Raw genomic sequence first — 26,526 nt, 5'->3', positions numbered from 1 at the left:
TAGGTTTTTGATCATAGAATATTAGTCTCAGGGATCAGAAAGATAGACAGGATGTAAAGCACTTGCCTTGCTCTCAGAGTCCTTGGTTTGAACCCCAAGCACTGTATATGGTCCCCTGAGCATCCGTGGGATCTCTCTGGAGCACAGAGACAGGAATAACCACTGAGCACCATGACACCAAAACAAAATCAAAACACACACACAAAAAGTGCTAGTCCCCTATTCTGCTAAGTGAATTAAGTCAGATGAAGAAAGACAAAATCAATTATTCCACTGAGGTGGCACAAAAAGAGACAGAGCAAAGCACGAAACAAAATCAATCTCAGAGAAGAGATTGCTGATTCCCCAGAAGGGAAGGGGACTGCAGACTTGGAAAAAGGTAAAGGAACCAAAATTAAACTTTGGGAGGTCATCGTGTTGGAGTACAATCTTTTTTTTGTTTTGGGTTTCATGGGGGAGGGGGTTGTTTTCTGTGTGTTTTCACATTTTTATTCTTTTTAAAATTTGGGTCTCACCTGGCAGTCCTCGGGGCTAAAATCCTGTCTCTCTGTTCAGGGATCACTCTTAGCGGGGCTTGGGCATCCATATGTGATGCTGGGGATGGAACTGAGGTTTTCTTGCATGCAAAGCCAGTGCCCTATCTGCCGTAATATCTCCCTGGCCCTGGGTTTTTTTTTCTTTTGGGGTCACATCAGGCATTGCACCGGGGTTACTCCTGGTTCTGCACTCAGGAATTACTCCTGGCAGTGCTCGGGGGACCATATGGGATGCTGGGAATTGAACCCGGGCTGGCCGCGTGCGAGGCAAAAGCCTTACCCGCTGTGCTATCGCTCTAACCCCTGTTTTTACTTTCTTAAAGAAGTAATCAGAGGGACCCAGGAGATAAGTCTGGTCAAGGACAAATACCTGGCATGTGCAAGGACCCAAATTTGTCTTAAGATTTTGTGCCATCTCCTGCTGTTTTCTAGAGGTTTCCTGCTTCTCGTTTTGGAGCTCCTTGACCTCCGCTGCTATTATTCTGCTCCTCAGACCTTCTCTTGAGTTTTTAATATCGCCTACCATACCTGCCATTTTAATTGTAGTTTTCTCATTTGGGCTCTCGTACTTTCTTGTGCTTTGCCAACTGCTGACAATCAGAGCCTTTGTTACTTTGAGTTCACTAAACATCACCCCCACAGCGTCACTAAAGCCATTCTCGGAGAATTTACAGAACTGGTTGGTGCTGGTTGAGCCTCTGTTTTATGGCTTTCACTCACTGAGTTGGGTGGGCTTGTACCTGTCCTTCCCGTGGGTTTTGTTGTCCATTGTTAGCCCTCTGGGAGTCTCTGAGGGAATAGACTGGGGATTGCTCTTTTTCCTTCCTGCCCAGCTACACCCAGCTACGGTATATGTAACTGTGAGTAGTGTGAGATTTGATGAGTGGAGCTGTTTCATGGCCACATATGCAGCCGCGTGGTTGAGGAACGTGGCACTGGGCCCTTTGATCTGAGAAGATTGGGTGCGGAGGCTGCAGGGACCCAGCCAGAAAGGAGAAAATTCTGCCTCGGTTCCTAAAAAGCTCTGGAGATGTCAGCTGAGAGATTAATCTCCAAGGGCTGGGGAGCAAGTAGAGATTCAGCAGATGCAGATCTAAGCCTGTTCTAGAAAGGTATTTGGCCTCAGCTCAGGAATGAGAAGGAAAAAAAACACAGATCCATCTTGATAGCTATCCAGGTAAAGGATTCTGATTTTGAATAAGGTTTCTTAGTGTTTTTTTGTTTGTTTTATTCTCGGGGTTGAGGTTTATAGCCAGTGGAGCTCAGGGCATCATTCTGGCTCCGCGCGCAAAGGTCACTCCTGGAGGTGCATCGTATGTGTTTTAAGTTTGCAGTTCTTTTAACAGAAACAGGTGGAAACCCTGTCTGGGAAGCAGCCACTCTGTTTAAACTTATAGCTATTTCCCAGGCCCCTGGGGGCAGAGCCAGCAACCCCTCCCATCGGAGGGGGATTTACATTAGACCCTGGCAAGAACTGGCTCGTTCTAGTGACTGTGGAAAACACATTCAAATGTGCCTGTAGAATCCTATTTTTATTCTTTTCTTTTTCTTTTTTTTTTCTTTTTGGGTCACACCAGCGATATTCAGGTGTTACTCCTGGCTCTGCACTCAGGAATTACTACTGGCAGTGCTGAGAGGACAATGTGGGATGCTTGGAATTGAACCCGGTTGGCTGCATGCAAGGCAAACGCCCTACCCACTGTGCTATCGCTCCAGCCTCTAGAATTCTATTACCTAGACAGCTCTGAAGAGAACACAGGGAAACATCTTCCCCACATCCACCTACCAGAAAACAGCAAGTGAGAACAGAGCCGTGGTCGTGAGCAGTAAACACAGACCTGAGTTCAAACCCTTGCTTAAAATTTGAAATACTTGGGGTGATTTCATTAACCTCTCTGATCCTCATCCCTCGCTCTAATAAATCACAGCAAGCCAAACTCTGAGAAGGTTCTTGAAGTTGGGCTTGGAGAGGGGATTGGGGATAGGGGTTAGTCTATAATATGGGAGATGTCCAATAAATGTTTGTTCATCCTTTGCTCATAATATTTTCTTCTTCTGTGACTCTGATTCAGCACTTGCTGGAATTTGGAGGCACCGAAAATTTGACAAAAGGTTGGAAGGACTTGACTCTCCTATCCAGCTCAGAGCCTGCTTTCTGAGAGTTAAGCGGTAGACCAGATGTCTCAAGTTTGACTTGCCTGTGGAATGAGCCTTTCTTTGTTTCTTTATCCCTACCACCCTCACTGACACCAGAATGGGACTTTTGAAAACAAGATGTTCCCCCACAAATGCTTGGAATCAAGACAGACTGTGACTATTTCTTGCATACCCTGCTGCACACAGGGAGAAGCCCTGACAAATCCTAAAAGCCTTGGGGTCAGGATTGGGCAAGAGGCAGTGGGACGGGTCAGGGACCAGAATCCCCCAGCAGCCTTTGGTAACACCATTGCCCCTAGGCCCTACCAGGGTGCACAACAGAAGGTAACAGAGGTAAACACAAGTGATACCCCAGCTCTGAATTTCTCTGAGCCAGTGATGCAGAGAATTCATGGGGGGGCGGGGGGTGGTATGTGTGTGTGTGTGTGTGTGTGTGTGTGTGTGTGTGTGTGTTATCTGGCCTCTGTGGGTTTCTGTGGACTTATTTTCTGAATGTATTTGGTCTTAAAGAAGAGGGAGCAGAGGGTTGGAGGGGGTTTCTTCTCTCTCTAACTCTCCTACACTCTCCCCTTTTCATTTTTCTTTCCCCTCTCTTTCCTATTTCATTTTCTTCCCTCCCTTCCTCTTCCTTTCCATTTTTTCCTTCTCTTTTATTATTCTTTTCCTTCTTTTTCTTTCTTCTATTCCTTTCCTTTCTCTTTTCTTTCCCTTCCCTCCTTCCCTTCCTTACCTCTTTTTCCTTTCTTCCTTTCTCCCCTCTTTCTTTCCTTTCTCTTCCTTTTCTTCTTTCCTTTTTCTTTTCTATTTCTCTCACCTTCCTCCCTTCCTTCTTTCTTCCCTCTTTTTTTCATTTCTTCCTTTTCCCTCTTTCTCCCCTTTTTCTTTCCTTTCTCCCCCTTTTTCTCCCTCTCTCTCTCTTCTGTCCTTCCTTCCCCTCTCTTTCTCTCTTCCTTTCTCCATTTTTCACTCTTTCTTGCTTGCTTGCCACTAGAACCACACCTCATGGCTTACTCCAGTCTCTTATGTCTGCCTTAGAGAGGGAACCCTCCCTGCCTTGTTCTCTTTCACAGAAAAATGACAAAGAGGTGATAGGTGAGGGATAGTGATCTATCCCCGTCCCCACCCCCGGTCCTTCTGAGACTCCACATCATTAAAATGCCCAGACTGGGGTCGTGGTTCACTGATGGAGCACAGGCCCCCACAGCCCGGACATCAAAAGCACAAAAACAAAACTCTTAAATCCAAAGTGTAGAGAAAATTTACGTTACAAAAAATTTATGTTCTAACAAAATCTGTTATTCTTTTCGTCAGTATGTTTTTTTTTAACTTTCAGACAGATGGAGGGAAGAATTCTCTTTTATTACCCATAAGTCTATGTTTAGTTCAGTAAGAACCTCCACTACCAAAGGCAGTTGCCCTGACATGAACAAAACTAATGACTAGCAGTTCAATGAAGTGCTTTAGAGGATTTTTCTCTCGGTAAAGGCACAAGAGGACACTCGTTCTCTATCCTAATTCATCCCCATTTGTTTTTCTCCCAAGAAGAGAGATGGAGAGAAGATGGGAGGAAAGAGGAGCTGGGTCCTCAGTAGCTTTCCATTTGCAGGGCAAGGAATTGTTCTTGCTACAACTTGGTCTGTCCTTTCTGACTGAGCTCTGTGGCCATTTCTGTGGTCCACTAGTGCCCTCTACTGTGCATTTTGGGAAATTCATGGACTATAGGCTACATCCTCAATACCCTTAAAACTTTCTGACACACAAATCTTACAAATGCCAAATTGTATATATAGGTACAGATATCATTTCTACTGGTGCTCTTTTGCATCCTCGGGATATATTCTCAGAAGTGGTATTCCGGGGTCATGTGGAAGCTCAATTTCTAGTTTTTGAAGGACTGTCCATATTGTTTTCCAGAATGGAGAGTATTATGCTAAGTGAAATGAGTCAGAAATTGAGGGACAGACATAGAGGGACTGCACTCATTTGTGGAGTGTAGGGTAGCATCACATGAGGCTGACATCTAAGGACTGTAGATACAAGGGCCAGGGGGATTGCCCCATAGCTGGAAGCCTGCTTCATGAGCATAGGGGAGAAGGCAGATGGAATAGAGAAGGGATCACTAAGAAAATGATGGCTAAAGGAACCGGTTGGGATGGGAGATGTGTGCCAAAAGTAGGTAATGGACCAAACATGATGACCTCTCAGTGTCTGTGTTGCAAGCTATAATGCCTAAAAGTAGAGAGAGAGTATGTGGAATATTGCCTGCCATGGAGGCAGGGGGAGGGTGGGAAAGGGGGGGTATACCCGGGATATTGGTGGTGGGGAATGTGCACTGGTGGAGGGATGGGTGTTTGATCATTGTGAGATTGTAACCCAAACATGAAAGCTTGTAACTATCTCACGGTGATTCAATAAAACTTTAAAAATTAAAAAAAAGTAAAGTGGGCAAAAAAAAATATGCCAAATTGTAATTCCACCTTTGCTTCACCAAGGGGCAGTTTATAATCAAGTTGCATTAATTATTTCACAGACGTCAGGAATTTCAGGTATGCAGGAAGGATCCTTTTTCACCCTCAATGTGAGTGATTAGTCCTAGAGACTCGAAGTCGTTAGGTGAAACCAAAGGCGGGTGAGAAGATGCTGGGCTATATAAGCTTTGAGTTGTGAACATTAAATAAGCAAGTGCTGCCTTATTGGCCTTTCCCGAGGCTTTCATAGGGAGGGCGTGTGTCCCCAGGGATACGCAGTTTCTTCCCAGTAGCTCTTCACAGTAAAACCACTTTTTACCCAAACATCTTGTAGGTCGAGTGATCCTGGGGACACACTTGAGAAGTGCTAATTGAGTCCAAATGAATTGCCCTGAGAATTATGAAACTGAGCCCCGAGTGACTGGGTGGTGTCAGCACCGCTGGGCCTTCACCAGGCAGCCCCTGCTTCCACCTAGCTGGCTGTTTGTATTTATGTCGCCATAAAGGGGATTTATTGGGGAAGTGGGAAACAGCATTGCCTTGGGCCGGAATATTAAAAAATGCAGTGTGCCCCTTTCAAGTAAGTGCCAGCTCTTTGGGGAGGAGATTTTGCTTCTGGTATTTTCAATTCATCCGTCTCCTGTGAAGAACTTTATTGGTTTATAATATGCACCTATTCAATAAATATTATGCACCCAACTCTGCTAATTGGACAATACAAAGGGCGAGCTGGCAGACCCCATGGGGTAAGCGCAAAGATTTGAAAGTCAAGTTCTGTGTGCATTTGGACAAGCCTTCCTTTCTTTAAGGCTTGAGATATGGAAACAGTATGTGTCCACTCGTAGGTGAATGAATAAAGAAACTGACATACACACACGGATGTACGTGCACTGGAATCGTCTTCAATCTTAAGAAGACCGTGGCATTTGAAATAACATGGAGAGGGGCTGGCGTGATAGTACAGCAAGTAGGGCATTTGCCTTGCACACGGCCGACTCAGGTTTAATCTCCGGCATTCCATAGAGTCCCTTGAGCAATGCCAGGAATAATTCCTGCGTGCAGAGCCAGGAGAAACCTGGCTGAGCAGAGCACCACCAAGTGTGGCCCAAAAACCAAATAAATAAGTGAAATGCATGTATAAACCTGGAAGACGTTATACTCAGTGACACTCCAAGAGAAAAGCTGGACTCTCACCTCTGGCACCCTGAAAAGGAGAATGCGTAGAAGCAGAGTAGAGCGGGGTTACCAGGGAGGCAGGTGAGGGAGTTAATCAAAAGGTACAAGGCTCGGAGAGGCAAAAAGGTATAGTAGAGATGACATCTGCATTTCCATGTTCATTGCCGCTCTGTTCACAATAGCCACAATATGGAAAAAACCAGAGTGCCCGAAAACAGATGATTGGCTAAAGAAACTCTGGTATATTTACACAATGGAATACTATGTAGCTGTCAGGAAACATGAAGTCATGAAATTTGCATATAAGTGGATCAACATGGAAAGTATCATGTTGAGTGAAATGAGTCAGAAAGAAAGAGACAGACATAGAAAGATTGCACTCATATGTGGAATATAATGTAACTGAGAAGTACAAGTTGGCAACGATGCAACTTCTGGCAGATATCTCTCTGGACTTAGTTACTAAAATACTAAATTACAGAAACCCAAAACTGAGAGGCCGCTAAGTGTGGTCACTCGACCTCATACCTCTTCATCCTCAGCAATGGAAAACAAATTATCTAATGCTTCCTTTTCAGCAGGTCTGACTTTAGGGGAGAGACTCTCCAAACAATAATAGTGAGTTTTGTTGAAATATTGTATGCAATCAAAGTGAAAGTAAAGTGAAATTTATTAGTTACACAGGCGGGGGGGGGCTTAGGGTGGGGGTGGCTAGGGGCGTGGGGGGGTTAGGGGTGTGAGGGGGCGGGGTGGAGCTATACTGGGATTCTTGGTGATGGAATATGAGCACTGGTGAAGGGATGGGTATTCGAGCATTGTATAACTGAGATTTAAACCTGAAAACTTTGTAACTTTCCACATGGTGACTCAATAAAAAATTAAAAAAAAAAAGGTACAAGGCTGCAGTGATGGAGGAGGAGGAGGTCTACAAAGGAGGAAAATGAAGGTACAGCATGAAGATGAGTGTGTAGTCCTGCACAGGAAAGATTGGAGATTTATCAAGAGCAGATTTCAGGGGTGTGTGTGTGTGTGTGTGTGTGTGTGTATACACACACACATTCACACAAACACAAACATGGTAACTATGAAAGGAGATATGTTAAATGATGATATATTGTTGTCATCACTATGGGTGATATCACGATGGGTGATATTGGATTGAATGGTCCATAACAACATACAACATAAACCTTGAATCCTTATCATTTTTAGTTTTAAAAATCAATTCAGTAAGTGACTCAGTCTCCCCACCTGTCATATGGGGATGGCACTCATGTCTCTTGCCGGGATTGTCCTAAGGAGTTAATTAGAAGTTGATGGAGATTGGTCAGCAGAGTGTCCACCCAAGGAAGCATACGCTGCTGCTATTATTACTGTCATGGCTGCTGTCATCACAATTGATAATGTTCTCGCTATGAGTATTATTATAATGATTCTCTTCCTCCTCCTCTGGGACTTAAGAGCCCAGTTGGAGAAGGAAGACAAGCATATTTAGAAACTTTGAAAGAACAATACAAGGGAATGGGTCAAAGAGAGAGACTGGGATTCATGGCCCTTCACCAGGTCCTGAGGGTTTACTGGCCACCTCTGTGCTAGGCTGAGAATGCTGAAGTTCTCACCAGTCTTGTGGGAAAAGAACTTCGAGGTTAGCTGGTGGAGCTTCCTCTGGGAATGCGGAGTGGGAAGATACAGGATGCGTACTAGATGTTCTTGGACTCAGTGATGCCAAGTGCAGCAGCGTAGACGTTGTTTCTAAAGGAGGTAAATGTGCTGGCCTTGAAGGGTTGGTTTGATACACACGGAAAGCAACAAAGTAAGAGAGAGGGAGGTATTTGGCATCCATGAGTCTGTAAGCAAATGTGCTAAGAAGAAAACACACGCAGCCTATTTGCGTGACAATAAGGAAACCAGCCTGTCTTGGGAAGGATGCTATAGATTAGTTCTACAAACATGGTCACCAGAGATGCTGAGCTGGTCACCCAATGTCAAATAAGTCGTGTCACTGTTTTTGTAAGTTACCTCATCTGAACCTGGCTATTGCACCAATTTGAGGCTGGGGAAAGCCAAAGGACAGATTAGTCTCTCATCCTGTGTTCTTTGCCATGGACCCCTTCACCCTTGCTTATTGCTGGCCATCCCGTGGGGTCAGCCCATTGCCTGGGGTACTGCCCAAAATCTCTACAAGTGTTTCCCATCATGAACAGATGGTGTTACAACCCCAAGCAGCTGAGATTCTTCAGAAATGTGCCCAGATAAAAAGTCATTGAAAATAAAAACCAATCACCGTAACATCTAAAGTTGCCCCTTCTCTATTCAGTATTGTACTAGCTTGGGGAGGGATGCTAATATAAAAATAATATGAAACCACAAATAAGGATGGGAAGTTTCGGGGGGAAAGAAACCCTGTATACAAGACTTTGTAACTGGGTCTAATGAGGTTTTATTCATCCATTCTCTTTTATTGTGTGTACCACGAGTCAGGCTGTGCTGTATTAGCTAGGACTTGTGTGGTTACAAGTGACAGAGACCTAACTGAAATTCATTTACGAAAAAGAGGGCGTTTATTCTAAGGAATAATGTGATTTCACGAAAAACCAAGACAGGAATGTGCCTGGAGCCTGGGAATAACTGAATCCAGGATCTCTAAGACCATCGGGATTTTCTATAATTCTTCCTGTCCTGGGTCTCCACTCACTCTTCATTTGTCTTATTCTTCCTTTGTGTGGTTGGTTGCTTTGTTTCCGGGCCACACCCGACAGTGTGCAGGGCTTACACCTGGCTCTGCGCAATCTTATTCTTTGTTCTAGTTAATGATCTGCTTTCTCCAGATGGTGAAAATTATGGGGCGCAATTGCTCACGAATTTACTGGGACATCTACATCACTCTAGCCAGAAGAAAGAGACTTTCTCCACCTTCACTCAGATTTCATTAAAAAAAAAAAAAATCCAAGGTAATAAAATTCAGGAAAAGGACTGAGGGGAGTGATAGGGGGCAGGGTGCGGGGTGCAGAGTGTGGTACTGGGCCAACAAAGGGTACCTATTTTTCTTGTGTGTTTTTTGTTTTGTTTGGGTTGGGTTTGGGGTCACACCCAGTGGGATTGTAGGGATACTCGCAGCTCCGTGATCAGGAGTCACTCCTGGTGGTATGCAGGGGACCATGAAGTGCCAGTGATCAAACCTCGGGCTCTTGCATGCGAAACAGGCCCTTGGAGTCACATCCCAGTCCTTTCCATGTATACACACACACACACACACACACACACACAAACACACACACACATTTTTAGGATCACAGCTGGCAGTGCTCAGGGCTTATTCCGGGCTCTCAGATCAGGGATCACTCTTGCCAGTGCTCAGGAAGTCATATGGGATTCTGGGGATAGGACCCAAGTCAGCTGTGTGCAGGGCAAGTGCCTCCTACCTGCTACTCTCTCTCCAGTCCAACCCCTCAATGCCAACTCAACTTAGTTATGAAACAGCCACTTCACTCATTGAACTATCTGCATCAATTTCCTTCGCATGGGTCAGCTACAGTCTGGATGGAGGCTGGTGTAAATTTGAGATGTTAGGGTGTTTTAAGTAACCAGGATGCCTCTTCGAAGGCCAGGTATTGAGAGGAGCTGCAAAGGAACATGCCACAGGTGCCAAAGACTTGACGTAGGAGCCCTCAAGACTCAGGGTGAGGGCCTGGAGCGAGAGCACAGTGGGTAGGGTGTTTGCCTTGCACGGGGCCAACACGAGTTCGATTCCCAGCATCCCATCTGGTCCCCCGAGCACCACCAGGAGTAATTCCTGAGTGCATGAGCCCTGTGCAATGCTGGGTGTAACCTAAAAAGAAAAAAAAAAGACTTGGGATGACTAGTGCGAGGAGACAGACTCTGGGAGCTGCCAGCTGTGTGCTCTGGCTGATGAGGACAAATGAAGGTCAAGGGGGTCCGTGAGGCCTGGAGGACTCAGGAGAAGCATCGGGGAGAGGCAGACGCTCCTTCAGGGGGTCACTGGTGGGGAAGCTTTTGTTTAGGGTGCCACACCATTTCTAGAGCCGGGTTTTTACCACCTCACCCTCTGCTCAACGCCCTCTGCATCTGGAGGCCTCCTGGGGGTCAGGCCAGCGGCCCTGTTCCTTCTGCAGACGGGTCTGCCACCCACAGCTTGTCTGATAGCCTTGTTTTAATTACCCTGCCCTGTTGGATCAAAGCCTTTGGGCTTGAAGCAAGTTCAAAATCATTGCCTCCAAGGATGGACTCATCTTTCTGGGCGTGGGGAGGGACACCAGCAACATCTGGTGCAGCCTGCAGAGGGTTTCTTTTTCCTTTTTTCTTGGGGGTGGGGAGGGGGCACATGTGGCAGTGCACAGGGTTTACTCCTGGCTCCACGCCCCAGGGATCACTCCTGGCGGTACTCAGGGTATCACATGGGGTGCTGAAATCAAAGTACTATGCTATCCACTGTGCTCTGGCTCTGGCCCTTTTTGTTTTGGGGCCACACCGGACGGTGCACTGAGCTTACTCCAGGGGGCCCTCTATGTGGTGCCAGAGATCAAACTGGGTTGACTGAACACAAGGCAAGTGCCTGGTGGAAACCCCAGCAGAGGGGGTTTCCAAGGAGTTTCAGGATTTAGCGTGTGAACTACCCACCTGAGAAGCATCAGGAAGGGGAGCTGCCCGGAGCCCTTATCTTACCCCATCGGCCTGCACACCCTCCCATCAGCTGTGCGAACTCCAGCAGGCTCTTGATGGCTCTGCTCCTCACCAAGAGGACTAAATTCCACACAGCTGCGGTGGAAGCCCCCCGACCCAGTGGCTTCTCTTGGGTCCCATTTCCCAACTTGCCATGATGCCACAAATTCTACCAGTTCTTGGCATGGACCCAGTTTTAGGCTCGGGTTTAAACAGTCATGGAGCTGCACGGAGAGTATCATGCTAAGTGAACTGAGTCAGAAAGGGAGGGACAGACATAGAATGACTGCGCTCATTGGGGGAATATAAAGCAGCATAACATGAGACAGACACCGAAGGACAGTAGAGGTCAGGGCCAGGAGGATGGCGCCACAGTTTGGAAGCCGGCCTAATGTGCTGGGGGAAAAGGCAGTTGGGATGGAGAAGGGACCACTAAGTAAGTGATGGTTGGAGGAATCGCTCAGGACGGGAGATGTGTGCTGAGAGTAGACTAAGAATCAAACATGATGGCCTCTTAGTATCTGTATTGCAAATCATAATGCCCCAAATTAGAGAGAATAAGAAGGAATATACCTGCCACAGAAGTAGGGGCTGGAATGAGGTGGGGGTGGTGGGAAAGACGCTGGGAACAATGGTGGTGGAAAATGCATACTGGAATGGGTGCTCAAGCACTGCATGACTGAAATGTAATCATGAAAGCTTGTAACTGTATCTCACGGTGATCCAATAAAATTTATTTTAAAAAATAAAAAAAACTGAACAGTCATGGAGATTTCTTGCTCAGGGCCCATCTACCTCCTAGCTATCTGTAGGAACTTCTGGAAAATTCCCGATTGGGACCATGATGGTCTCATTGTCATCACTCAGTAATACCTGCCCTACCCTCTGTGCTGTACTTCGGGGTATTCTTGTCTCTGTACCCTGCACCCCATGGGCTGGTGGCCCCACTGTTACTGCAAGATTTTACCATGTTCTTAGGGGTGACTCTGAGAGCTAATAGTGGGGCCCGGGGATAACTGGATCCAGGATCCCTAAGACCATCGGGGTTCTCTATAATTTTTACTGTCTTGGGATTCCACTCACTCTCCATTTGTTTTATTCTTCATTTGTTCGTGTGTTTGGTTTCTGGGCCACTCCTGGCTCTGCACTGCTTTCTTCTTTGTTCTAGTCAATAACCTGCTTCCTCCAGCTGGTGGAAGGACACTATTACTTGGACACTATTTTTCCCCCTTAGGGCTCCCAACCAGTGCTGGGTGGGGAGGGGGGGGCTCACGTGACAGTCCTTAGCCAGTCGGGCCAGACAGGTCAATCAGAGGACCAGGACGCCATCCTGACTAATCTCTCTTCCCACATGCCAACGCATTTCACTTTTTGCCTACCCCCACGCCATGTCAACAAGAGGTAATTATTTCATCAACTTCCCACATACCTTCGCTTTTCGTGGCCAGGAAGCCTTGGGAGTTTCCCGGTTTCACTCTCCAGGTGACTCCTACCTACAGGTTCCAAGTGCAGTGGAGCAGAAGAAGCTCTGGCCAGAGCCGGGAGAGGGAACTCGCACACACCGCAGTGGCTACGCGAGTATTAAGAGGAAATGACAGACTGAAATGAAGTCCGTGTCCGTGTCGGTACATGCCATCAAGGTTACATGCACAGCGGTCACGCCACTGGCCAAGTCAATAGCACATTGCTTCCAGGATTATGGGGGAGGGAATGGGGAGTTTGGGTGGGATTCAGGACTTACTCCTGGCTCTGTGCTCAAGGTCACACCTGGCAGAGCTAGAGGGATCATCCAAGGTGCCCACTATTAAATTGTGTTTGGTTGCATTCAAGGCAAGGGTCTTAAGCCCTGTGCTACCTCTTGTAACCTTTGTACAATCCTCACTTCCCACAGACACAGTCTTTTTAAATAAATTTTTTTATTTTATAAAGTAGTTCACAATATTTGATTACATTTAATATTCAAACACCAATCCCATCACCATTAAACCTTCCCACCACCATATTTTGGATGTTTCCATCCTGAACCCCAATCCCTGCCTCCAAAAACAGAACCAAAAATAATATATTTTGTATCGTTAATTATGAAAAACTGCTACAAAAAAGTATTAGAGGAGTGTGAAGGGTGTTGTATTTCACTAGGGGCCATTAAGCCCTTCTATAAGGGATCACTAACATGTTTTTAAATGTTGAGCCTTTAACAAATATATATATATATATTTGTCTGGTTAATATATATATATACATATATATATATATATATTAACCAGACAAATACAAACCAGAGAGTCTCTTGCCCACACGCCTGGCTATCTTCCCCAGGGCCCCTCGGAGGAGATAGGCTCCAGCTTCCCTCCCCACCCCGAGCAGAGCTCCCAGCAGCCAAAAACCACCAGAACCTAGCTACAGCCATGCTCAAGGCCTCTTTCCACATGTTCGGACAGGCCTCACGCATGAAGGTACCAGCAGAGGAACCGAGGTGTGTGTAATCCCATCAACAGCCAACATCCAGAGACTTAAAGGTGAGCTCCCAGAAGCTATATCTTGTAGCCTACTTCTCCCTCTGGGAGAAACTGGCAAGCTTCTGAGGGTTTCCTGCCCACATGGGACAGCCTTGCAAGCTTCCCATGGTGTATTCATATGCTAAATCCAGTAACAAGTTGGATCTCATTCCCCTAACCCTGAAAGAGCCTCCAGTGCGACATCGTTGAGAGGGCCGAGCCGAGAGAGACTTCTAAGATCTCAGGGAAAGGACGAATGAAGAGGTTACTGAGCCCACCCGAGAAATCAACGATTAACGGGGATTTCGTGATATATATAAAATCTGTAAAAATGTATATTTATATATATGTAAAAATATATGCATCTGTATATGTATATATTTGTAAAAAAAAAATTTCCCTCAAGGTTGGTTGCCTCCTGCTTTGAACCCCATTAAGTGTGGCGTGGTACTCTTGGAGTATGGGTAGGGTGTGTCCTATGAATTGTCGTGCATGGCTGCAAATGCAGCTGCGTGGTCCAGGAATAAGTTCACTCGTGGGTGAGGCTCGGCCCAAGCGTGTGGAGAAGCAGCCGTGAGCATGGTGACAGTTGAGTTCTAGAGATTTTCAGCTGCTGGAGCTGAGTCCCTTGGGGTGGAGGGGTCTCACCCGCCCCCCCTTTGGGGTGCCCCGGGTGAAACAACCTGGCATGGGGTCCAGTGGCATGGTTATGGTGAGTGTCATATTATGCTCCCTCCAGGAAGAGAAGGACATGCCATCTGGATGGTGGCCAATACAGATGCAGTCTTAAAAGGCCCGGTTCAAATATACTTTTTGGGTTTGTGTATGTGTGTGTGTGTGCTTCTTTTGTCTTTGTTTGGGGGCCATTCCCAGTGAGGTTCAGGTCTTATTCCTGGCTCTGCACCTAGGGATCTCTCCTAGTGGTCCTTGAAGGACCACATGGGGTGTCAGAGATCAAACCCAGGTTGGCCACATGAAAGGCAAGCACCCGACCTGCTGTACTATCTCTCCAGTCACTCAATAACTCTGAAAGCAAAGGTATGATATCCACATTTTTCTAAGCTTGTCCATCGAGGCATTTCATCCCTCAAGACCTGAAATCTCGGGGCTGGAGCGATAGCACACTGGGTAGGGCGTGGCCAACCCAGGTTCAATTCCCAGCATCCCATATGGTCCCCTGAGCACTGCCAGGAGTAATTCTAAGTGCAGAGCCAGGACTAAGCCCCTGTGCATCCCCGGGTGTGACCCAAAAAGCAAGCAAGCAAGCAAACAAACAAAAAAAGACCTGAAATCTCTACAAGAGCTGACAGTTGAACTCATCCACTCATCCCTGGCTGATATAAAATTCTCTTGGAAATCCCTGGATCTAGCTGGCCCTGGGCTGGTGCTGGCCTGAGCCATCAAATCCACAAATCCTCACTTCAAATCCTCAAATCCTCACCTCAAATCCTCAAAACCATCAAATCCACAAGTCCCCACCTCAAATCCAGAGGCCTTCCTTTCTCATTAATTTCATGAACAAATGGGCTGACGGGGCTGACTCCTTCCCAGTCTTGTAGGTGGCTGATTAGGGTAGGGGCTCAATCAAGTTAATAAATCCCAATGACCCAGCACTTGGAGAAATGGCCTTGTGGTTAAAACTGATGTCCCTGAAATAGCTGGTGACTTTCCATAGGTAATCCCACATAAATCATTCTTTTGGAAAAGACAAAGGATTTCTAGGACAATAAAACTATTTGGTTTGCGGACTAGAGAGATGATTCAGAGGTTAAGATACTCCCCTTGCATGTAGCTGATCCCAGCTTCACCCCAGGCACTGCATGGTCCTCAAGGCACCACTGGGAGTGACCCCCAAGCACAGGGCCCAAAGCAGCCCTTGAACACCACCAGATGAAGCCCCAAAGCCCTTATAAACAAAGACTTTTTAAGAAATGACTTTTGGGCCAGAGAAATGTTACAGTGGGTAAAGCACTTGCTTTGCACATAGCTGGCCCTGGTTTGATTCCTCGCACTATATGGTTACCTAAGCCCTAACAGGAGTTATGGCTGAGTACAGAGTCAGGAGTAAGCTCTGAGCCCTGAGCACAGAGCCAGAAGCAAGCCTCAAACAATGCTGGGTGTGGTCCCCAAACCAAACCATCATCATCATCATCATCATCATCATCATCATCATCATCATCATCATCATCATCCCATTGATCGTCGAATTTCTCGAGCAGTCTCAGTAACATCTCCATTTGTCCTAACCCTGAGATTTTAGAAGCCTCTCTCTACTTGTCCTTTCCAATGATGCCGCATTGGAGGCTCTTTCAGGGTCAGAGGAATGAGACCCATCATTGTTACTGGTTTTGGCATATGAATACACCACGGGGAGTTTACAAGGCTCTCCCATGTGGGCAGGAAACTCTCAGTAGCTTGTCAGGTTCTCCCAGAGGGAGAACTAGGCTATAAGATGTCACGCTTCCGGGAACTTGGTTTTATAGTCTCTGGATGTTGGCCGTTGGTGGGATTACACGGCACCAGAGGCAGTCCCTGGGTGTGACTGCCAAGCTACTGGAAAATGCGGGATCTGGGTGGAAGAGGCCCAGTGCCGATCCAAGCAGGCTTGGAGATCTCAGCTCCGGGTCCCACATACCTGGGTTCCTCTGCCGGTTCCTTCATGCGTGAGGCTCGTCTGAACGTGTGGAGAGGGGCCTTGAACATGGCTGTGGCTAGGCTCTGGAGGTCTTCGGCCGCCAGGGCCCTGGTCGGGGCGGGGAGGGAAACTGAAACCCATCCCCTCCGAGGGACCCCAGTGAAGATAGCCAGGTGCGGAGGCAAGAGACTCTCTTGCCAAACCAAAGCAAAACAAAATCAGACCCTGCATCCCAGTGAGGAAGAGACCGTCTGTAGTCGGGGATAGCTCCCGTGGTAGGGAGAGCACTAGACTCCTCGCTGTGCAGCCCAGCTCCCGACCAGGCCTGACTCAGCCCAGCAGAGGCAACGACACTCTGGTCAGCAGTTACCCTGGTCTGTGCCAGCTTTGTCCCCTCCCCATAGCAGGTCAGCCCGAACCAAACCTGAGGTGGGGGCTAGAGAAGAGAAATGTCACGCAGACCTGAGGCTCCTCCTTCTTCAGACGAGTTGAGCAGCAACCCTGGAGCAAGGCCAGAGCAGGTGTCCTTGTGCACCCGAGGCCCTGAGTTAGGGTCCCAGCACACGACCCCCCGGGGATCACTGAGTACAGGCCTAGGGCCCGTCCACAGCCCCTCTGGGCCTGAGCAGCACTGCAGCACTGACACTCGGCCCCAATTGTGGGCTCATGGCCAGAAGTGGCCTCACAGACCCCCAGAAAGCCCTCTGCGGTGTCTACAGGGAGTTCCTCCTATTAAAAAGTGACCATGTGTCAGGTTGGAGCAATAGCACAGCGGGTAGGGCCTTTGCCTTGACGCGGCCGACCTGGGTTCGATTCCCAGCATCCCATATGGTCTCCTGTGCACCACCAGGACTAATTCCTGAGTGCAAAGCCAGGAGTAACCCCTGACCGGATATTAGCATCGCCGGTGTGACCCAAAAAGCCAAAAACAAACAAACAAAAAAGTGACCAGGTGTTATTATACTCTTGTCACAACTCCGAGTGATAAAGTAAGCTATGGGTGACAGTGTTCAGTGTAGGGTCACTGACAACAATGAAAACGCCACCCAGAGACACAGGCCTCTCTGGTCCTGAGAAAGTGGCCATGTGATCCAGACCCACGGGGTGAAGGGGGAGATGATGGGGCTTCCCAGATGCCAGGGTCAGGGAGAGGCAGGAGGGTCCCTCCCCACATCCTTCCTCATTCCGGGCCCAAACACCAGAACACCGAGTCTCCAAGAGGAAGGAGTGGAAACCTGGGGTACTGCCATTGGGGAGAGACCAGAGTCCCCCCCACCAAAACACAGACACCCCAACTACTTGTTCGGCTTATGAAACACAAGGCCTGTGGAATCCTCTGTTGGTGTTTGTTAGAGACGCGCTGGACATGGGATCAGAGAAACCAGAGGCCCAGTCTGCCATCTGGTGCCCATTAGCAGCTGATTCTCTGGAGGGTCAGGGAGCCTCCCCTTGCCTCAGTTTCCTTCCCAAGAAGTGACCAGGAACCGACCCACACCAGCAGTTAAAGAAGAACCAGCAAGCACAGAGGAACCTTAAAACAGTCTGAGCATAACTGGGAACGTAACGGAAGACGTTCTTATTGGCATGGCCTACATTTATTCTTTTAAACTCCAAAGCGCCATCAGCAAGAAGAATGTGGGTGATTCCGAGACAAACTGGGTGGGCTTTGGGGGTGGCAGAAATGTGAGTTGTATGGTGGGAGTTGCAGCCTCGGGGCTGTCGTGGGGTCTAGTCCCAGCCCACCCTGTGGAGAAACAACTCGCACTCCACACCAACTCTGTGGTTTGGGTATGGTGACCAGGGGGCCTTTTCTCGGGCCTGGGTCCTCACAGCCACTGCGGGGACAGGACAGAGGGTCCAAGCCAGCCCCTCAAACTCATGCATTTCAGTTTTGACTCACAGCTCTGCAGGGGGCTACTGAGTCTCCTGCATCCAGGCTGCAGACGAGGGGCTCTGAGACAATGTTTCAGCCTCATGGAGGCTTGGGGGCCGGTGAGGGGGGCGAGGGCAGCTGTCTGGGGAGATGGCACCGGACAGAAGCAGAGCTGGGAAAGGACAGAGACCGAGGGAGTCGCTGGCACATGACTCTCGCTTGCCTGAGGCGCTGAAATGCCCTCGTGTGTTCCTCAGTGAATCTGAGCTGGCCTTCTCCACAAGACAGTGCAAACTTTTTTTTTTTTTTTAATTTATTTATTTTTAATTAGAGAATCACCGTGAGGGTACAGTTACAGATTTATACACTTTTGTGCTTATACTTCCCTCATACAAAGTTTGGGAACCCATCCCTTCACCAGTGCCCATTCTCCACCACCCGTAAACCCGGTGTCCCTCCCACCCTCCCCAATCCCATCTCCCCCCCACCCCACCCTGCCACTGTGGCAAGGCATTCCCTTCTGTTTTCTCTCTCTAATTAGCTGTTGTGGTTTGCAATAAAGGTGTTGAGTGGCCGCTGTGTTCAGTCTCTAGCCCTCATTCAGCCCGCAACTCCATTCCCCCACATGGCCTTCGACTACAATGTAGTTGGTGATCGCTTCTCTGAGTTGCCCTTTCCCCGGAACGTGAGGCCAGCCTCGAAGCCATGGAGTCAACCTCCTGGTACTTATTTCTACAGTTCTTGGGTGTTAGTCTCCCACTCTGTTATTCTATATACCATAGATGAGTGCAATCTTTCTATGTCTGTCTCTCTCTTTCTGACTCATTTCACTCAGCATGAAACTTTTCATGCCCATCCACTTAACTACAAAATTCTTGACCTCCTTTTTTCTAACAGCTGCATAGTATTCCATTGTATAGATGTACCAAAGTTTCCTCAACCAGTCATCCGTTCTGGGGCATTCGGGTTTTTTCCAGATTCTGGCTATTGTAAACAGTGCTGCGATGAACATACATGTGCAGATGTTGTTTCGATTGTACTTTTTTGCCTCTCTGGGATATATTCCCAGCAGTGGTATTGCTGGGTCAAATGGGAATTCAATATCTAATTTTTTGAGAGTCGTCCAAATTGTTTTCCAGAAGGGCTGAACCAGTCGGCATTCCCACCAGCAGTGAAGAAGGGTCCCTTTCTCCCCACATCCTCTCCAACAGCGGTTGCTTTTGTTCTTTTGGATGTGTGCTAGTCTCTGTGGTGTGAGGTGGTATCTCATGGTTGTTTTGATCTGCATCTCTCTGATGATTAGTGATGTAGAGCAGACAGTGCAAACTTTTATTTCTATTTAGGTTGTTGGGACACCCCTAGGTAGACTCAGGACTTACGCCTGTGCTTTGTGCTCAGTGATCACTCTCCTGGGAGGGCTCAGGGGACCCTAGGAAATGTTGGGGATCAAACGCAGGTTGCCTGCATGCAAAGCAAAGCACCCTCCTCACGGTTCGACCACTCTGACCCCTCGTGCAAACTGCTGAAAAGAATGTTCAAGAATCTCTGCCGCACCAGGCTGAAATGTGTGTTTCCTGCAGTTTTTCATGTGGGCCTGAGGGTCCATCTCTGTAGAGATTTGAAGCGGGGGAGCTACACCTGGGGATGTTCAGGGGATGCTCCCAGCTCGGGTGGTAGTTGTTTTTTTTTTGGGGGGGGGGGAACCATGTGATGCATACAGAATCCCCTAGTTCATTGGGGCTGGAGCAATAGCACAGCGGGGTTGCACGTGGCCGACCCAGGTTCGATTCCCAGCATCCCATATGGTCCCCTGAGCACCACCAGGGGTAATTCCTGAGTGCAGAATCCCCTAGTTCAACCCTCAGGGCGTTCCACAAGGCCAACCCCACCCCCCTCCACCCAGGTTCCCCCAAATCTGGGCTTCATGATGCCTTTATTTGAACCATGCACGTAGAGTCAGAATCATTTCCTGCAAACACGTACTTTGTAGCGGCGCTCGGTCAACAGTCATCTTGAGAGAGACACATAACTTATTAAAATAAAAAATATTTCTTTTATTTTAGTCTGTAAGCTATGAGGTCCAAGGAAATGCAAGTTGGTGGAAAGCGGAAACAATGCCAAGATGTGGATGAGACTGGGTGGAGAGGCCCCCTCGGCCGGCACAGTGACCTTGGCCCTTCTCGCTTTGCCAAGCCAGGTGGACCGTTCTGCCTAGCCTGCGTAACAATTGCCGTAGGAACTGTCCAGGCTGAAGAGAGTTTTCAGAGACTGGTGAAGCCCCAAACTGAAACATTTACAGTACACAAAGCACGTCAGTTACGCTCCTGGGTGGTAAAGACTATCGCTTAACCCGAAATATCCTCTTTATGCAAAGCTACAAAGATCCTTCCTCTGTCCTTTCTTCACGCACTCATGCACGCACTCTATCTGCTAAGCACTTACTGCATACCCAGAGAATATAGGCTGGTGTTGCAGAGACAAGGACGAATACTTGACCCTCCCACACTTGGCCCTCGAGGAGCTGCTGGCCTGACCTCTCAGGGAGAGGTGGACAAACAAGGACGAAAGCATCACAAGCTGTGGCCAGGCCCCCATGCCTGGCTCTGCAGCCCCGGGGAAGAGGCATCCGTCCTTCCTTGCTCCTCCTTTGGGGAGGGTCAGATTGCTTCGTGAGCTTTCACCAGTCCTTTCGGTTCCAGGGCTTTGACAGGATCCACAGCATGAAGACAAGTTCCAATAGACGCGGCCACAGTCCCCTCCTCATGGCCAAGTATTTACAGGGGACAAAGGAGGCTGCCGGAAGCTGAGTCTTCACGCCAGGGATGGGAGCCCTCAGGCGCTCACCACACTCAGGTTCCCTCCATGCCTTGTCCCCCCGGGAGGCTGCATGGCCTTTGCCCTCTGCCCTTCAGGTCACAGTCAGATCGCCACCTTGGCCAGACACAATCTGTGATCTCAGGGGGATGGTCTACAAGGCAAGTTCTTTCAATTCTCAAGCCTAAACCTTAAGCAATTGGGGCTTCAGGGGATGTGTGTGTGTGTGTGTGTGTGTGTGTGTGTGTGTGTGTGTGTGAGGGGGGGGGGAGGGCCCTTCTCCAGCTAGGATGAGTTGGCTTTTCATTGGTCATGTGTGATTTGGGTGAAAAGGGGTTCTTGATTGACATTTTGATGCAAGTATTTGCCCCCCCCCGCCCCCGCAGCCACCCCTCCCTGCCTGCTCTCTCAGACCATGGTCCTCTTCCACGTGTTTGGTGGCAGTAAATGAAGGTGCCAGGGGAGTGTCTCCTTCAGAGTCGGGCAGGGTACTGGAGGTACACTGGCCGCCAGCAAGGAGGGCTTAGCCGTGGTGTCTGAGGGGCATCCTTGACTATAGCCCACCTCCCTGGCTTCCAAGTGCCCCCCGACCAAGGCACATTTGGAAGGTTGGGCACGTGTGCTGTGAGCCCCTCCATCCAGGGTGGGGTCAGGCCTCTGGTGTCCGATCTGGGTCTCTCTGTGCTTATGTCTCACCCACAGGCACACGGAGGTCTCCCGTGACCTTAAGGCCTTTCCCTCCAATCATCTGGCTGAGTTCCTGGTGAGTGTTCATCTTGGCCCTCCAGCGTCAGAATCTTGGCATCAGGATTTAATCAGTGTTCTCGTGATAGAAAAGTAGACAGTTCATTCTTTGAACTCGAAAGTTACACACACTCCTTGATTCTACTACTACTGTTTTCTAGTGAGTGCCTCATTTTGGTGCATCTTCATAAATCACTCACACACAAAGGTAGAGGGGGTGTGGAAATCATCTGTACTGAGATTAAGAGTTTCTCCATTTTCTGCAACACCTTTTCTTTTCGGGGTTGCATCTCTTAACCTCAAAGTGCTCTACTGAGAAAACTATGAAAATCGTGGTTACTGTGCATTAGGCACAGCTCTCCCGGAAAGACATACCTTTGGAAATTGTATACCTAGTGGGAATTCTAATGAGATGCAAGTCCTGGAGAGCCAGCAGAGGCATCCTGATCAGGACAGCCGGAAAGGCTGGCTGTCCGCTGGGCCAGGCTGAGAGCTGTTTATGACTTTCACTGAGCTGTCACTCTGGTTTCTTCAAAAGTCATCGTTAAGTTCTGTGGATATCCTTAGAGTGACACTCTTGAAAGAAAAAAAAAAAAACAGATACGCACACAAAGTTATTATTTTCTTTTTTTTTTTCTTTTTTATGGATGAAGATGTTTGAGTCACAGCTGTAAGGACTTGCTAGCTCCTCCTTGCCCAGGGGACCATGAAGTGACAGGGACCAAACCTCCCACATGTAAAGCCTATGCTCTCTTTCTCTTTTTCATTGAGTTCTCTTTCCAGATGACACACCAAAGTTCCATTATTTTTTTAAAAAAAACTTTCTTGTGGTGCTGGGAATAGAACCTGGGGCCTCACACATACAAAGCTAGTGTTCTAGCAATGAGTCTTGTCCCAGTTAAAAACTACATCCAGGGGCTGGAGCAATAGCACAGCACAAATATCGCACAAATAGCACAAAAATAACAGTAAACTGAGCTGGAGTGATAGTACAGCAGGTAGGCCATTGCAGGCAGTTGACCCAGATTCAATTCCTGGCATCCCGTGTGGTCCCCTGAGCACTGCCAGGAGTAATTCCTGAGTGCAGAGCAGGAGTAACCCCTGAGCATCACCTGGTGTGGTCCCAAAACTAAAGCAAATAACAATTTAAAAAAAAATAAGAAATTTAAATAATAAGCTTCTAAAAAAAAAATATTTCCTGGACCTAGGATGTAGCTATGGGGTAGAGCACATACCTTATCTATGTGGGATCCTGGGCTCCATCCCTGAGACCACATGCCTCTTCTCCCACCCCCCACCACCAGAACTGGCCCAGGTGTCCCACCCTTGGCACCTGCTATTTATGACTCCACCTACTAACCACAACATCAATAAAAAGTTTAGTTCAGGGGCTGGAGTGATAGGACAGCAGGGAGGGTGTTTGCCTTGCACACGGCAAACCCGGGTTCAATCTCTGGCATCCCATGTGGTCCCATGAGCACCGCCAGGAGCAATTCCTGAGTGCAGAGCCAGGAATAACCCCTGAGCATCACTGGGTATGACTCAAAAAAAAAAAGAGAGAGAGAGAGAGAAAAACGCTTAGTTCAAACAGAAGGTAAGACCTTTGCCAAAAGAAAACCATTACAAAAAATTTAAAATAGGGGTGGAGTGATAGCACAGTGGGTAGGGCGTTTACCTTGCACGCGGCCGACCCGGGTTCGATTCCCAGCATCCCATATGGTCCCCCAGCACCGCCAGGAGTAATTCCTGAGTGCAGAGCCAGGAGTAACCCCTGTGCATCGCTGGGTGTGACCCAAAAAGCAAAAAAAAAAAAAAAAAAAAAGAAAAAAGAAAAGAAAAGAAAAAGAAAAATTTAAAAATGGAACAAAGAAAAGAGAGGTAAAAAGGAAAAGAACTAGGACATATGATATTAAGCACCCAATGACAAGGGATGTACCAAACTGTTAGAAATCTTAGCCGGGGAAATAGTACAGCAGGTGGGGCACTTGCCTTGCATGTGGCCAACCTGGGTTCAACCCCCGGTACCACATATGGTCCCCCAAGCCCGCTAGGACTGAGCCCTGAGCACTGCCAGGTATAGTTCCCCTCCCCCCCACTGAAAAACAAACAAAAAGAATCTCTCCTGATCAGCTCTGCTGGGGGAGGTTGCCCTGGGGTGTTGCCCTTGGAAATAAACCAAGTCATACAAAAGGCTCACAAGTTTTCCAAACAAACGAGCTCCAATGAGAGAGATGCTTTTCTTTTGTTTTCAAACACAGTTTTTTTGTGCATTGGTAATGGATTCTGCCGACCCTTTCTAATATGTGAAGGGAGGTGAACAAGATTACCTGGAAATCTTGGACGAATGTTAGGAAGTAGAAAATAAACCCAAAGGCCACCGTCCACTCACAGATGGCACTCACGACGTGATAAATGTAATCCTAATGGCAAGAACAAAGAGACCGTTTCGCTGACTCAGACTCAGGTGGGAACAAGACTGAAATCAGAAACTGCAGACCCGCCCAGAGGAATAAGCAGACCAGGGGGCATCAACCAACTCCCTGCAGGAAATATGGCAAAAACAAATAGAACAACATCAATTCGGGGGGTGCCCCTGTCCCCACCCCCCCCCCGCCCCACAACATGGGCGTGAATACAATTATTCCGGAAGATCCTGCTCACTTCCACTCGCTCTGGCTTTAAACATGCCACCTGAATAACTTCCAAATGGCTAAGAGGCAGGGAAGCAGGACCGGTCTCTCTGTCGGGTCTGCTCGGGGACCGAACAGCTGCCAGCTGTGACACAGCATTTGTGGAGTCAAAGATCGCTCTGCTGGACTTACCGGCTCCATGGCCCATTTGGTGCCTGGTAGCCACCAGGCTGCATTCCCTGCTTCCTTATATCCACCCGCTACAGGTAACCGAAGGCCAGTCCAAGCCCACCCCACCCATCTTGTTCCCTTCCCACCCACGACAACTTAAAAATCCTGCTTGGTCCCTCCCAAGCTCTACCCAACCTCACAGGAGGGCTGTAAGGTCTGCCCAGGAGCACATCCCAATTCATGTCTCCTGTTTCTTTTATTTTATTTTATTGATTCACCATGAGATAGTTACAAGCTTTCATGTCTGAGTTACAATCTCACAATGATCAAACACCCATCCCTCCACCAGTGCACATTCCCTACCACCAATATCCCCGGTATACCCTCCCCCCTTTCCCACCCTCCCCCTGCCTCCGTGGCAGACAATATTCCCCATACTCTCTCTCTACTTTGGGGCATGTCTCCTGTTTCTTTACTTGGTCTCTATCCCTCTGTCTACACCAGGTGAGGTCTGTGGCCTTTCAGTCTCCACAGAGGGAGTCCACAGGAGACAAGACTGGTCCCCCCACTGTTGGGAACAAGAACCCCAAAGCTGAACACACACTTAGCAAGGTCTACTCAGCCCTGGACCCCTGCAGAGGGAGGGTGGCAGCTGGTGGAGTGTCAATCCCCTGGAGTCTGTTTCTCTGTTACTGTAGAAAATGTTGAGGAGGGATGGGTGACCTCGCCCCATCTCCCTGTACTTCTGGAAGCCGGGTAGTCATGCACATGCCCCAAAGCTGACAGTCAGTTATGAATTTAACTCCAGCTGTATCACCCGATTAAAAGTTTTGGACACCCAGGGCTGGAGCGATAGCACAGCAGGTAGGGCGTTTGCCTCCCACACAGCCAACCCAGGTTTGATTCCCAGCATCCCCCGAGCATTCCAGGAGTAATTCCTGAGTGCAGAACCAGGAGTAAGCCCTGTGCATTGTCGGGTTTGACCCAAAATGAAAAAAAAAAAAAAATGTTTGGACCACCCCTGGAGCACATGGTTGAGATTTCGACCATGCCAGATCTCAAACTCTATGACAATGATTAACCAGGAGAAACATACCAGATTGGATGGGGTGTAAAGTAGAAAGCAACCAATCTCGATTAACAAAATATAAACACAGAAGGTTTAGCCTGTACCAACATCTTCGTCATCTCTTATACAAGGACTTAAGGGCTCCATGGCGAGACACAACAACCTTCACTAACTTTCTTCTAAGGAAACATTCTTTGATCATCCTTTTAGCAAATTATTTATAACCTGCAATGTAAAATAAATTATTGAGGGCCTGCTATAGGGACAGGCTCAGGGGTGGCTGGGAAAATTGGAAATAATGGTGGTGGGAAGGTGTAAAGGTGGTGAGATTGGTGTTTGGGTACTGAATGTCTGTAACTAGTGACTTAATAAAGTTATTTTTTAAAAGAAAGAAAGAGAGAAAGGAAAGAAAGAAAGAAAGAAAGAAAGAAAGAAAGAAAGAAAGAAAGAAAGAAAGAAAGAAAGAAAGAAAGAAAGAAAGAAAGAAAGAAAGAAAGAAAGAAAGAAAGAAAGAAAGAAAGAGAGAAATGTTGGGGCCAGAGCAATAATAGCGCAGCAGGTTGGATGCTTGTCTTGCATGCAGTTGACCCGAGCTCCATCCCCACCACCCCATATGGTTCCCCAAGCCCCTCCAGGAGTTATCCGTGAGCGTAAAGCCAGGATTAACCTCTGAGCACCACTGGTGTGGAAAAAAAGAAAAGAAAAGATAAATAAATAAATAAATAAAACATCAAAAATCAGGTCAGGGACCAAGAGATTTGGAAATCAGGGGAGGGTTCAGTATCTGCTTTGCACACAGCTGACCAGGGTTCGATCCCTGGCACCACACATAGTGCCCTGACCCCCCCAATCCCAATCACTGGGATTGATCCCCATAGGCACAGCTGGGTGTGGCCCCCAAACAAAAACAAAAAACAAATGAGTTCAGGAAACAGCTGTGCTTAACATTCATCAGGAGGAAAACAAGATCACAAAGCAAATGATAACTCGGTCAAGTCCTTCCACCTTCCTGGAGGCAAGAAGCAGAAGAAAAGATTAAGAATTATTTGGGCAAGTGGAGGGTGTGGAGCAGGGG

General features: G+C 47.9%; 1 protein-coding gene across 1 annotated transcript in view; it reads right to left on the bottom strand.

The window, feature by feature from the left end:
• Window positions 1-21,541: 21,541 nt before the first annotated feature.
• DRAM1 (DNA damage regulated autophagy modulator 1) overlaps window positions 21,542-26,526 on the bottom strand; it is a 47,240-nt gene continuing 42,255 nt past the window's right edge. Inside the window, exons 6-7 of the mRNA XM_055118541.1 lie at window positions 23,909-24,001; window positions 21,542-22,157 (exon numbers count right to left, since the gene is read on the bottom strand). Coding sequence (XP_054974516.1) covers window positions 22,113-22,157; window positions 23,909-24,001 — 138 coding nt within the window. The 3' untranslated portion in view covers window positions 21,542-22,112. The remainder of the gene's footprint in view (window positions 22,158-23,908; window positions 24,002-26,526) is intronic.

Source organism: Sorex araneus, chromosome 10, assembly GCF_027595985.1.
Source record: "Sorex araneus isolate mSorAra2 chromosome 10, mSorAra2.pri, whole genome shotgun sequence".
In the NCBI taxonomy this organism is placed as follows: Eukaryota; Metazoa; Chordata; class Mammalia; order Eulipotyphla; family Soricidae; genus Sorex; species Sorex araneus.
This window is presented reverse-complemented; position numbering and strand designations above follow the sequence as displayed.